Below are 14,626 nucleotides of genomic sequence, written 5' to 3' on the forward strand. Positions count from 1 at the left end.
GGAGAGCACAGGCACCCAAGGGCTGAATGGCCTGCTGGTGTCTCGCCACCAGGTGAAGTATGAGGTTCATTGAACCTCACCCCAGACCCCAAGAGAAGTGAGATGGGGTTAAAATGAGCAGTTGATTTAGCAGGGGCACTGCCAGGAGATGTGGAGATTGGATCAGGCTGCTTTAGCTGGTTGCTGGCCCCTGTGCCATGTTCGAGTCTTTAACTGAGTGGGGGTTTTACAGAGTGTACTGCTCTGTAAAAACCTCCAGGTGTCCCCCGCCCTTACGGCGTGAGGCTCCTCTGATGGCTCAGTATAGGAATGTACTGTGTAGGGTGGTACCGGAGCAGACTGAAGATTTTGCCTTGTTCTCTGACCTTGTTAGATACGCTCAGATAATGACTCAAGCTACAACTAGTAGGGTTTCCAACACTCCAGGATAGCCCTGGAGTCTCCAGAAATTAAAGGTTAATCTTCTGGACGCTGGCACGAGAAACCCAGGAAGAAAATAAGAACTAAGCAAGAAGAAAGATTTAGGTTTTGTTTCCATTTTCCTTGGATACCTTTCTGTTCTAGTGATAAAAGTACTGGAGATGAGAGAAACGGCTGTTTGACTGCCAGTGAGGAATCAATCAAATCGAATGATAAAGCATCCGTTCCCTTTCTGATGGGTAAGGAGGTATGCCAAGAGGATTGGCAAGGTCCATTGGCAGGGCAGTGGGAAGTAAGGTGTCATGTCATGAAATCTCCAGGAAGGGGGCAGCACGGTGGTGCAGTGGTTAGCACTGCTGCCTCATGGTGCCGAGGTCCCAGGTTCGATCCCTGCTCTGGGTCACTCTCCGTGTGGAGTTTGCCCATTCTCCCCGTGTCTGTGTGGGTTTCGCCCCCACAATCCAAAGATGTGCAGGGTAGGTGGATTGGCTATGCTAAATTGCCCCTTAATTGGAAAAAATGAATTGGGTACTCTAAATTTTTATTTTTTTTTTAATGAAATTTCCAGGAATATATCCAAGTAGAGTTGTCAACTCAAGTACAGGAAACAACTATTGGTCTCCAGCCTGGGCACATAGCGGCCGGTAACATATTGCTGGACATGAGGCCTGAAGCTGACCATGTGCCACATTATCTCAGTGGCTTCTTATAGGGGAGAAAGGCGTATTGAGGGCCCATCATTTATTTAAGGTAGGCTATCTCCCCATGATGTGATTGGAGTGCCTAAGCGATGCTCCAAATACCAAGCAGCTAACTGGCCCACTAATGGCACTGTTAAAACTTATCACCCTGTGCATGACAAACAGAAGATCCATGGATGCTCATGGCCCAACATACCCCCCACTCTACCACTACCACCAAGCCAGAGAATCAAGAGTGCAGGAGGGTGCAGGAGCAGCACCAGGCGTATTGAAAAATGAGGTGTCAACCTGCTGAAGCTACAACACAGGCCTACTTGTGTGCCAAACAGCATAGGCAGGAAGTGATAGACAGAGCTAAGTGATCTCACAATCAACAGATCAGGTCTAAGCTCTGCAGTCCTACCACATCCAGCCGTGAATGGTGGTGAACAATTAAAGAACTCACTGGAGGAGGCTCCACAAATATACCCATCCTCAATGATTTTTAAAAAAAATTTAGAGTACCCAATTATTTTTTTTCCAATTAAGGGGCAATTTAGCGTGGCCAATCCACCTACCCTGCACATCTTTGGGGTGTGAGGGTGAAACCCACGCAGACACGGGGAGAATGTGCAAACTCCACACGGACAGTGACCCAGGGCCGGGATTTGAACCCGGGTTCTCAGCGCCGCAGTCCCAGTGCTAACCACTGCACCACATGCCGCCCCCCCCCCCCCCCCCCCCCATCCTCAATAATGGAGGAGCCCAGCACACCTGTGCAAATGACAAGGCTGAAGCATTTGTAAAGATCTTCAGCCAGAAGTGCCGAGTGGATGATCCATCTCGGTCTCCTCCAGAGTCCCCAGCAGCACCTCCTGTGCATGACAAACAGAAGATCCATTGATGCTCATGGCCCAACATACCCCCCACTCTACCACTACCACCAAGCCAGAGAATCAAGAGTGCAGGAGGGCTCTTGATTATCAAATCAAGTGATATCAAAAAATGACTGAGGCACTGGATACTGCAAAGTATATGGACCCTGATAACATTCTGGCAATCGTACTCAAGACTTGTGCTCCAGAACTTGCCACACCCCTAGCCAAGCTGTTCATAGAATCGCTACAGTGCAGAAAGAGGCCATTCGGCCAATCAAGCTGTCACCGACCCTCCGAAGGAACACCCTACCTACGTCCAATCCTCCATGCTATCCCCTTAACCCCAGCTAATCTTTGGACACAAAGGGAAAATTTAGCATGGCCAATCCATCTAACCCGCGCATCTTTGTACTGTGTACTGTGAGAGCACGCCGAGGAAATCCATACAGACACGGGAGGAACATACTAAATTGCCCCGCGTGTCAAGTGATGTCTGGGCACCAGGGTTGCGGGGATGGAGAGGGGATGGACCTGGGTGAGGTATACTTTCGGAGGATTTGTGCAGACTCAATGGGCCGAATGACCTTCTTCTGCACTGTAGCGATTTTGTGACTTCTGTGACTGACATCTACCCAGCAATGTGGAAAATTGCCAAGCCATGCCCTGTACACAAGAAACAGGACAAATCAAATGTCAATTACCGTCAATCAGTCTACTCTCAATCATCTGTAAAGTGGTGGAAAAAGCCATCAACAGCGCCAACTCGCAGCACTTACTGAACAATAACCTGCTCACTGATACTCAGTTTGGGTTCCGCCTGGATCACTCAGCTCCTGACCTCACTACAGTCTTGGTTCAAACATGGCCATAAGAGTTGAACTCCAGAGATGAGGTGCGAACGACTGCCCTTGACATCAAGGCAGCATTTGGCCAAGTATGGCATCAAGGAGCCCTAGCAAAACTGCAGTCAATGGAAATCAAGGGGAATACTTTCCACTGGTTGGAGTCATACCTGGCACAAAGGAAGATGGCAGTGGTTGTCGAAGGTCAGTCATCTCAGTTCCCCAATGGGCAGCAAGGTGGTGCAGTGGGTAGCACTGCAGTCTCACGGCGCCGAGGTCCCAGGTTCGATCCCGGCTCTGGGCCACTGTCCGTGTGGAGTTTGCACATTCTCCCCGTGTTTGCGTGGGTTTCGCTCCCACAACCCACAGATGTGCAAGGTAGGCGGATTGAACACGCTAAATTGCCCCTTAATTGGAAAAAATGAATTGGGTACTCTAAATTTATTTTTAAAATTTTAAATTTTAAAAATCTCAGTCCCCCAACATCACTGCAGGAGTTCCTCAGGGCAGTGAGCTAGGCCCAACCACCTTCAGCTGCTTCATCAAACACCTTCCTTCCAATATAAGGTCAGATGTTGAGATATTCTCTGATGATTGCACAATGTTCAGCACCATATACTCCTCAGGCACTGAAGCTGTCCATGTGCAAATGTAACAAGACCTGGACAATATGCAGGCTTGGGCTGATAAGTGGCAAGTAACATCTGCGCCACACAAGTGCCAGTCAATGACTATCTCCAACAAGAGAGAATCAAACCATCGTCCCTTGACATTCAATGGCATTACCATCAATGAACCCCCCACTATCAACATACTAGGGGTTGCTTTGACTCGAAACTGAACTGGACTAGCCATATAAATACTGTGGCTACAAGAGCAGGTCAGAGGCTAGGAACCCTGTGGCAAGTAATTCACCTCCGGACTCCTCAAAGCCTGTCCACTTGCCTACAAGCTACAAGGCACAAGTCAGGAATGTGATGGAATATTCCCCACTTGCCTGGATGAGTGCAGCTCCAACAACACTCAAGAAGCTCAACACTATCCAGGACAAACCAGTCTTCCGCCCCCCCCCCCCCCCCCCCCCCACCCCACCCTCTTAGCCCCTGCCCCACATCTCCTCTGACATCTCGGACGATAGTACGGAGTCTCTAAAATGTGACAGTGGCTGATGTGATGGCTGCTAACTCTCTTCCTTTGAGGGCGTCCTGGACTGGCTCCTGACTGCAGGGGCAGGGATCACATTAAATAGAAGATAAGTGGATGAACAGTCAATGCACACATGGGCCCTGTGATCTCCTGCAGCAATTCCAAACTGCTCCTACTGGTCAGAGAAAGATTTTCCCGGATATTCTTCTTCCTCTTATGAGGCCGCCTCTCAGGTGATTAGATGGCTGTGGAGGAATGGAGAAGGAGCATCGTACTGGTGGGCAGGGGTGTTGGAAGGGGCGGCGGGGGAGGGGGGGAGTGGGAATGTTTAGTCAGAATTCTCCTGCCATTATGAGTGTGGGGCAGGTTTGGTGGAGCAGCTATTCTTTTCCTTCAGCCATTTTCATGTCGGCTCCCCCGCTCAAACTTTTTATGTGTTTCATTGAGCTGCCCTACGAACTCTGGGCGGTGTGGGACTCTCAAATATTACCACTCCTCCAGCAGAGTCAGGGGAAATAAGTCAGTCAGAGCACAGCTACCGACTGCTTTTGAATGCCTCTTACAAGAGCACATGTATGTACATGTGTGTGCTTGTAATTTGGGTCAGATCTACGATTCAGTTGTGTTCCTTTCATGGTTGAATAGCCAGCACACAATGAATGACCAATTGGCTGAGGCAATGGAAGGCTAAGAGCGACTTTAAAGAGAGGAAAGGAAAGGAGGAAATTAGTTGGGAAGTGTTTTCAGCAGCTCCTTCAACAAGGCCAGAATGTTGACATAAAGAGGGAACATTTATTCTGAGCACATGGGCACACAACATGTTTACTCGTTGAAAGGTCCAACAAAAAAATTCCTTTCCACAGTGCCTTGGATTCTCAGCAAGGACAAGTAAAACATATAAACACAGAAACGTCACCGGCACTGGGATTGCCCACAATCCTTCTACAGACTGACCTGAATTTCATTTTCCACCCTCTCAATGGCTTTCTCCACCAGCCTTATATCCTCCTGCAGTTGAATAGCTTCCTGAGATTTAACACTTATCTCCTCTTTCAGTTCCTCTACCTTGATTCTGATGCCGTGACAGGATTTGGCCTCTTGCCATTCCCTCTGGGACCTGACCATCTCGGTGTCGGCCTCCAGGAATTGGGTTTTTAGCCTGCAGTCCCTCAGTTTCTCCTCACACTCCTCCAGTTTCTCCCTCATCTCTTCTAGCTGCACCCTGAGCTCTCCCCCATGGAGCTGCTCAGCTTTCAATTCATTCTCCCAGAACTCTACTTCCTCCGCCTCGGCGCTCCTCTCGTCAATCAGCTCCTGGAGTTGGATCATGTCCTCACTGATGTTTGGTTGATCATCTTCCGTCAGCTTTTCGATCTCCATTTCAGTCGACTCCAGCTCAGACTGAAGACTCTTCAGTTTCTCCTGCTGACGGTGCAGTAGCTGATTCAGCTCCCCTCCCGGTTCTGGATTGGACCCTGACCCCTTTTTCTCAGGCTCGGGGTCTTTGCCCTTGCCTTTTCCTTCTTTGCTCTTCCCAAAGGATTCCAGCCACTCTCGAGCTCCTTCGGCAAAGTTTAGGGACTTCCTCTTGGCTTCTTTCAAGTGGCCATTTTTGTCACTTTTATTCCGCAGCTTTGCCATCGGGGGGAGGCTCTGCCTGTGAATGTTCCTCTCGGCTCCCCGGAGCTTGTCTGAAACAGGCCGCAGGTTGAGGGAGGGCCCGGTACGGTTTAGTATCAGCTGAACATCCTTGGCTTGCTGGCCCCATTTGCTGAGGGATGGCAAGAGTTTCTCATCCGGCATGAAATGTCTTTCAACATCCTTCCACTTTTCCTTCAGGGTGTAGCGCCCAGTGCGACCTGCAAATGAAAGTGAAAGTGTGTCACTAACACTGGCTTTGCACGTGAAAGAATGCGAGGGGGGGGGGGGGGGGGGGGATCTGGCGATCGGAGCCCAACCCTTAAAGGGAGTACAAAGAAAGAAAACTGAATTTATAATGCACCTTCTGCCACCTCTGGAGGCTGGCAGATCCAGCCTCAGTTTAACTTCCCTGCTAAAGGGCAGCACTTGCCTTGGTATTGCTTTGGAATGTAAGCCAAGATTTTGAGCTCAGGTCTCTAGAGTGGGGCTTGAACCCATGAACTTCTTCAGAGGCAAGAGTGCTACCCACTGAGCCAAGCCTGATCCTAGGCCAATGAACACCATCAGTGTCTCTTCTGGAAAGACTACCTTTCTGTTTCACTACATAGTCACCCAGATGTGAAATGTTAGCTCCCTTCTCTCTCCACAGATGCTGTCAGACCTGCTGAGGTTGTCCAGTATTTTGTGTTTTAGTTTCAGATTCCAGCATCCGCAGTAATTTGCTATTTCTCTCTCTGATTCACAGTCAGTTAAATCAATCAGATTTGTATTAAGATGGCACATTCACTCCTCCCAGGCCATTGCAGGGTGCTTTATATGCAGTGGGCTACTTTTTGACAACCTGTGACTGTCGGTGTTGCCACCAATTTGTACACAGCATGATCCGGGGAACAGGAAATTAAACAAATGATTGGGTCAACTGGCTATGATACTGAGAGAATTCCCTGCTCTTTTACATCCACCTGAAATAGTACGTGTATACCTTCTCTTGTCGAATTCAGCAATAAAAAACATAAAGCTGCTATTAATCTAAAGTATTCAACATGAGCGATGGGGTTCAAATAGGCCGGGAGTTATTCTGGAGGGACTTGCCTTGACTGTGGCCGGTTTACGGCTCAGTTGGTAGCACTCCCACCTCTGGTTCTGAGTTAAAGCTCCATTCCGGGCGTTCAAGTGCAAATTTTTTTTTTTTAATTTAGAGGACCCAATTATTTTTTCCAATTAATGGGGCAATTTAGCGTGATCAATCCACCTATCCTGCACATCTTTGAGTTGTGGGGGTGAAGTCCACGCAGACACGGGGAGAATGTGCAAACTCCACACGGACAGTGACCCAGGGCCGTGATTCGAACCCGAGTCCTCAGCGCTATAGGCAGCAATGCTAACCACTGTGCCACCGTGCTACCCTCAAGTATAAACATTGAAGCTGACCCCGGGCGGCACTGCCAGAGGTGCTGTCCCTCAGATCAGTGATTAAACAGAGGCCCCATCTGCCGTCTGAGGGTGATGTAAAATACCCCATGGCAGGTTAGGTGGATTGGCCATGCGAAATTGTGTCCAAAAGGTTAGGTGTGCAGCAGGGATAGGATGCTCTTTCAGAGGTTTGGTGCAGACGCGATGGGCTGAATGGACTGTATGGATTCTATGATTCTAAGAGCACGGGTGGGGTTGTGGAGGGGGGGGGGGGGGGGATGTCAAACCAGAATGCTGTGGCCAATATTTGCCCTTCAATGAACAAAGCACACAAAAAGAAAACAGATTATCTGGTCATAATTGTATTGTTTTTTTGTGGGATCTTGCTGTGCACAATTTGGCCACCATGTTTCCTATATTACAACAGTATCAGTGATCAATTGGCCGCAACGTGATTTGAGAACCTGGTGGTCATGAAAAGGCCCGATAAAGATTTAAAGTTTTATTCGGGATGTCCTATGGGGGAGTATTTTTGTTGCTATGTATGAACACATTCTTTAGAAATTAATTTATATGGCTGCTACAGAACAACCTAGAAATGACCATTGACAATATCAGAAGAAACACCAAAGGCACTTTGTAAAGGTGTTCCTTTGTCCGTTAATTTAGCAGATCTCAGGTTTGATTTAAAGTGGTAGCCATGATGTGGAGATGCCGGCGTTGGACTGGGGTGAGCACAGTACGAAGTCTTACAACACCAGGTTAAAGTCCAACAGGTTTGTTTCGATGTCACTAGCTTTCGGAGCGCTGCTCCTTCCTCAGGTGAATGAAGAGGTCTGTTCCAGAAACACATATATAGACAAATTCAAAGATGCCAAACAATGCTAGGAATGCGAGCATTAGCAGGTGATTAAATCTTTACAGATCCAGAGATGGGGTAACCCCAGGTTAAAGAGGTGTGAATTGTACCAAGCCAGGGCAGTTGGTAGGATTTTGCAGGCCAGATGGTGGGGGATGAATGTAATGCGACATGAATCCCAGGTCCCGGTTGAGGCCGCACTCATGTGTGCGGAACTTGGCTATAAGTTTCTGCTCGGCGATTCTGCGTTGTCGCGGGTCCTGAAGGCCGCCTTGGAGAACACTTACCCGGAGATCAGAGGCTGAATGCCCTTGACTGCTGAAGTGTTCCCCGACTGGAAGGGAACATTCCTGCCTGGTGATTGTCGCGCGATGTCCGTTCATTCGTTGTCGCAGCGTCTGCATGGTCTCGCCAATGTACCACGCTTCGGGACATCCTTTCCTGCAGCGTATGAGGTAGACAACGTTGGCCGAGTCGCACGAGAACGTACCGCGTACCTGGTGGGTGGTGTTCTCACGTGTAATAGTGGTATCCATGTCGATGATCTGGCACGTCTTGCAGAGATTGCCATGGCAGGGTTGTGTGGTGTCGTGGTCACTGTTCTGAAGACTGGGTAGTTTGCTGCAAACAATGGTTTGTTTGAGGTTGCGCGGTTGTTTGAAGGCAAGTAGTGGGGGTATGGGGATGACCTTGGCAAGATGTTCATCGTCATCAATGACGTGTTGAAGGCTGTGAAGAAGATGGCGTAGTTTCTCCGCTCCGGGGAAGTACTGGACGACGAAGGGTATTCTGTCGGTTGTGTCCCATGTTTGTCTTCTGAAGAGGTCGGTCCGGTTTTTCGCTGTGGCGCGTTGGAACTGTCGATCGATGAGTCGAGTGCCATATCCCGTTCGTATGAGGGCATCTTTCAATGTCTGTAGATGTCTGTTACGCTCCTCCTCGTCTGAGCAGATCCTGTGTATACGGAGCGCTTGTCCATAGGGGATGGCTTCTTTAATGTGTTTAGGGTGCATCTCCACATCATGGCTACCATCGACACCGCAAACTGCCGGCTCAAAGTGGAGAGGATCTCCAGGAAGATCGCGCATATAGACACTGACATTAAGTTTCTACAAAGATGCAAGAAAGCAGACAAGATCCCGAAAGGGCTACAGATCACAAACCCACTCAAGTCGACCTACAACACAGTGATTCTTCGCCGTGGGTCCAAAGTACTGTTGATTCAGTACTCAACACCGACAACTGCCAATCTCCAGACGCAATTCTGCAACTCATCCGCTTCATTCTGGATCACAACGTCTTCACCTTCGACAACAAGTTCTTCATCCAGACGCACGGAACAGCCATGGGGACCAAATTCGCACCCCAATACGCCAACATCTTCATGCACAAGTTTGAACAGGACCTACTCACCGCACAGGACCTTCAACCGATGTTATACACCAGATACATCGATGACATATTTTTCCTTTGGACCCACAGCGAAGAATCTCTGAAACGACTACACGATGACATTAATAAGTTCCATCCAACCATCAGACTCACCATGGACTACTCTCCAAAATTAGTTGCATTCTTGGACACACTCGTCTCCATCAAGGACAGTCACCTCAGCACTTCGCTTTACCGCAAACCCACGGATAACCTCATGATGCTCCACTTCTCCAGCTTCCACCCTAAACACATTAAAGAAGCCATCCCCTATGGACAAGCGCTCCATATACACAGGATCTGCTCAGACGAGGAGGAGCGTAACAGACATCTACAGACGCTGAAAGATGCCCTCGTACGAACGGGATATGGCACTCGACTCATCGATCGACAGTTCCAACGCGCCACAGCGAAAAACCGGACCGACCTCCTCAGAAGACAAACATGGGACACAACCGACAGAATACCCTTCGTCGTCCAGTACTTCCCCGGAGCGGAGAAACTACGTCATCTTCTTCACAGCCTTCAACACGTCATTGATGACGATGAACATCTTGCCAAGGTCATCCCCACACCCCCACTACTTGCCTTCAAACAACCGCGCAACCTCAAACGAACCATTGTTTGCAGCAAACTACCCGGTCTTCAGAACAGTGACCACGACACCACACAACCCTGTCATGGCAATCTCTGCAAGACGTGCCAGATCATCGACATGGATACCACTATTACACGTGAGAACACCACCCACCAGGTACGCGGTACATACTCGTGCGACTCGGCCAACGTTGTCTACCTCATACGCTGCAGGAAAGGATGTCCCGAAGCGTGGTACATTGGCGAGACCATGCAGACGCTGCGACAACGAATGAACGGACATCGCGCGACAATCACCAGGCAGGAATGTTCCCTTCCAGTCGGGGAACACTTCAGCAGTCAAGGGCATTCAGCCTCTGATCTCCGGGTAAGCGTTCTCCAAGGCGGCCTTCAGGACCCGCGACAACGCAGAATCGCCGAGCAGAAACTTATAGCCAAGTTCCGCACACATGAGTGCGGCCTCAACCGGGACCTGGGATTCATGTCGCATTACATTCATCCCCCACCATCTGGCCTGCAAAATCCTACCAACTGTCCTGGCTTGGTACAATTCACACCTCTTTAACCTGAGGTTACCCCATCTCTGGATCTGTAAAGATTTAATCACCTGCAAATGCTCGCATTCCTAGCATTGTTTGGCATCTTTGAATTTGTCTATATATGTGTTTCTGGAACAGACCTCTTCATTCACCTGAGGAAGGAGCAGCGCTCCGAAAGCTAGTGACATCGAAACAAACCTGTTGGACTTTAACCTGGTGTTGTAAGACTTCGTACTGATTTAAAGTGAGTCTGTAATACCACCTGTGTTATGGTGGTGGCCGTTGGAGTTTCATAAAAGGGCGTCAAACATCCCCTCATCTATGATCACTGATGGTGACTCCTGGCTAGAGCAATTCTTCCCCAGTGTCAACTGTACAGGTTCTCAGTGGCCCCCAAGAGAGGGTGCTTTGACTTTGTTGAGCAGGCTGCAGTGCCTGTTGGTTCCAGTAGATGGAGCAGTCACCACAGTGGCTGACCACAGTGTGGGCTGCATCGGGCTAAAATGGCAGCACAGTCAGCAAGACTTAGGCCTTGAACTCCCTCAGACCTCCTGCCGCTGCACCAACCTAACTTCACCAGAAACATGGAGGAAAGTGCAAGAGAATTCAGAATCCCAGGGGATGATTTTAACCTAATCTGCCAAAGGGAAACTGACTGGATTTGACTGACCGCTAGTTTTATACATTCCCCTCAATTTACCTTCCGTTTAATTCCACCACTTCAAATTTACTCTGAAAATACAAACCATTAAACCCTTGTCCCTTAGTAGGGAATATCTCCAAAAGTCAATGCTGACAATTTTACAATGAACTATGGGGTATAAATTCATGACAGCCGGTCTCTGGGCACATAACCAATTCGACACATGAACCATTCGACCCAAGACCCGCCTCAAACTGTGCCTCAGGCCTCATTATAATAAGTGGAGAAAGGTGCCCGCCTCTTCAGGGGCCGCTCGCCCGTTTTAATCCATGACAATTGGGCTGCTTGCCTCGGAGCGGAGCGCCTTTGGAGGTAAATCTCTGGGAGTAGAGAACAGATGGGGAAGGTAGAGATCGTGGTGGGTCAAGTGAGTCTGAACAGGAAGGCAGCCATTGGGCTAGCAGCAGACCCCGGAGGAAGATGCCTGCTCCACCTGGCTCCACATGACCTTTTGTTGGTGGAGGCACTCACACTGAGAAAGCCGGAGCAGAGTTGTCTAACCTCAGGATGGGGTGGTCAGGCACTTGTAGGCAGGGAGCCTTTAACAGCGTCCAGAGTGCCTGAAAAAAGTCACATGATCCAATGTAGGGTTGGGTGTACTTCAAGTGTCTTTGAGGCGATGACCACATCCCCATGATATAGTTTTTTGTCGCTTCTAATTTCTGCCAGTCTGTTAAAGGCGACTTCATTTCATTCCAAATACCTTGGGCGCGATTCTCCACCCACGCCGGTTGGGAGAATCGCCTGGGCCGCCGAAATTTCCGGGGACGCCGGTCCGACGCCCTCCCGCGATTCTCCCAAGCGGCGGGAACGGCCCGGTCGAGTTTCGCGGGCCGCAGGCCGGAGAATCGCCGGAGATACCCAAAATGGCGATTCTCCGGCACCCCCGCTATTCTGAGGCCCGGATGGGCCGAGCGGCCAGGCCAAAACGGCGGGTTCCCCCCGGCGCCGTCCACACCTGGTCGCTACAGTCGTGGGCTGTGCGTGAACGCTGGGGGGGCGGCCTGTGGGGGGGCGAGGGGGGATCCTGCACCGGACTGGAATGTGGGGTGGCCCGCGATCGGTGCCCACCAATCGTCGGGCCATCCTCTCTGTAGGAGGACCTCCTTCCTTCCGCGGCCCCTCAAGATCCGTCCCCATCTTCTTGTGGGGCGGATTTGGACAGGACGGCAGCCACGCAGCCAACCCGCGCATGCGCGGATGATGTCCGTTATGCGGCGCCGGCCGCGTCATCTATGCGGCGACAAGGCCTGGCGCGTGTAGATGACACGGCCCCGATACTGGCCCATTGTCAGGGCCTGAATAGGTCGGGACCGGGGCCGTTCCGCGGCATCATGAACCTCGACGGCGTTCACGATGGCGCGGCCACTTCGGCGTGGGAGTGGAGAATCCCACCCCTGGGGTTCAGGCACCGAAAGACCAGTTTTTGAAAGGAAGCCTTAACTGAAGGGGCAATATTGGCAGAAGGAGACAAACATCAGAGAAGTGGTTATGTTTTGGAGGTGCCCTGTCACAGCCCACGGGCCCACTGGCACAGTTGCAAAGTGCCACAAATTCATCCCCTCTTATCCCCCTAACCTGTTAGATTCTTAAAATATGGGATCCTTGGCTTTATAAACAGGGGGATTAAGTAGAAAAAAAAGAAAAGGATACCGATTAGGCTTCAGATGGAAAATTGGATGGGATTTTGCAGCCCTTGCCGCCATGGTAGGTGGGCAGGGACCTTCCATCCCCACCAAAGACAGCGACCTGTGACGGGTTCCCCAGCGGCGGGGTCGGTGAACCACGCAAACTTCCATCGACATCGGCGGGACAGGAAGATTCCGCCGGCAGCCAATGGTGAACCGCCTCTGCTGCCGGAAAACATGCTGCAGGGAGTTGGGATAGAGGGACAGAAAATCCCTCCCCAAATATGTCCAATTCTGAGCACTGCACTTCAGGACAAAGCCTTGGAGTGGGTGAAGGGGAGGCTTACTGGAATGGTACTCGGGTCTTCACTTTCATGGAGCTGGGACTGTTTTCCTTCGACCATAGAGTGTCACAGGGAGGAACCATTTCCACCAGCTGGAGGGCTGGCAACCAGAATCCCAGCTTGCATTGGTACTTGGAAGAAAAAGGAGCCATGGGGAATGAGCAGGAGAATGGTACTAATTCGACACGATGGGCCAAATGGCTTACATTCACGCAGTATGATTCCATGGTTCAAAGTAATGTGACCTGGAATTTATGAAGGGGCCCAGGCACAAGCGTGGTTATAATCACTGCTTACAGTTCACCCCACTCCTCCCTAACACTCCACAGGAATTCCTGAATGTGTGAGAGATCAGAACAGTACAGAAATAGAATCCTTTTCTATATTACAAAAAAAATTGTCGCCCAGCAACCCCCCCCACCCCAATCATCGTTATAATGAAGGTGACCCTGCCAATTACTATCTGGAATAAAGTTGGGTTTTGTGGGACATTATTCACTCCTCCCAGGCAACACCCAGCTCCACACAGGAAATACTCTCCTTACCCATGGCCTGAGCCAGGGCTATGACCACCTCCTGGCACGTGGTCTTCTCATTCACCCCGCAGACCACTCTCTGGACTCCATCCACCCACACCTTCAGCTCCATGGTCCAAAGTTCGGATTGGGGGAGGGTGGGAAGGCGGGAATGGACGGTGAGGAGACTCTCAACGGCGAACCTTCATGAAGACTTTCAATAGCCTCTCCACAGACGGTTACTGCATGTGTCTCACGAGGGTGAAGACTCTGGGGAGAGAAAAAAAGAACATCTAAGTCAGAGCTTTGAGTTGAAAAGAGACAGCATTGTGTTTTGTAGTTGTGAGCAATCAAACACCTTTAGTTCGATGGTGTCCCATTAGCGGGGTTATTCTGAGACCCCTGACATGCAGCCTTCTATCCACAATCGCCTGCCCAATCCAAACTCCAAAACCATGTCCATTGCCATTCTCAATTGCATTTACCACGTGTTTTGGCTTCAACCCCCTTTCATGGCAACTGGAACATTAGAGTCCAGGTCACTCAGAAGTGAAATTAAGAAGCATTACTTTTCAAATAATTGGAGCTTCCAAAGCCTATGATTAATAGATTTTGGTTGAGAAAGGACATGACGGGATATGGAAAAGAGAGAGGTTAATGGGGTTGATCAACTGAGTGGCCACAAGGGCAGAATGGCCTACTCCTCACCCCAGTCACAACATGCAAGTAGAAAAGGAAGAAAGAGGGACTTGCATTGACAGACAATAATGTACTTTAAAGAAAACAAACAGGCAGACAGTGCAGGGATCTCTCGTGGCCGTTCCCCTTCAAAACAAGTATACCGTTTTGGATGCTGTTGGGGGGGGATGACCCACCGGGGGAAGGCCCTAGCGGCCAGGTCTCTGGCACTGAGTCTGGCTCTGGGGCTCAGAAGGGAAGGGGGGAGAATAGAAAAGCAATAGTTGTAGGAGATTCAATGGTTAGGGGAAT

At 50.0% G+C, this 14,626-nt stretch overlaps 1 protein-coding gene across 1 annotated transcript in view; it reads right to left on the reverse strand.

The window, feature by feature from the left end:
• The window catches only part of LOC140393928 (ras association domain-containing protein 8-like), a 357,363-nt gene that overhangs the window by 64,024 nt on the left and 278,713 nt on the right, over positions 1-14,626 (reverse strand). Inside the window, exons 2-3 of the mRNA XM_072480569.1 lie at positions 13,667-13,906; positions 4,921-5,825 (exon numbers count right to left, since the gene is read on the reverse strand). Coding sequence (XP_072336670.1) covers positions 4,921-5,825; positions 13,667-13,769 — 1,008 coding nt within the window. The 5' untranslated portion in view covers positions 13,770-13,906. The remainder of the gene's footprint in view (positions 1-4,920; positions 5,826-13,666; positions 13,907-14,626) is intronic.

Source organism: Scyliorhinus torazame, chromosome 17, assembly GCF_047496885.1.
Source record: "Scyliorhinus torazame isolate Kashiwa2021f chromosome 17, sScyTor2.1, whole genome shotgun sequence".
NCBI lineage: Eukaryota > Metazoa > Chordata > Chondrichthyes > Carcharhiniformes > Scyliorhinidae > Scyliorhinus > Scyliorhinus torazame.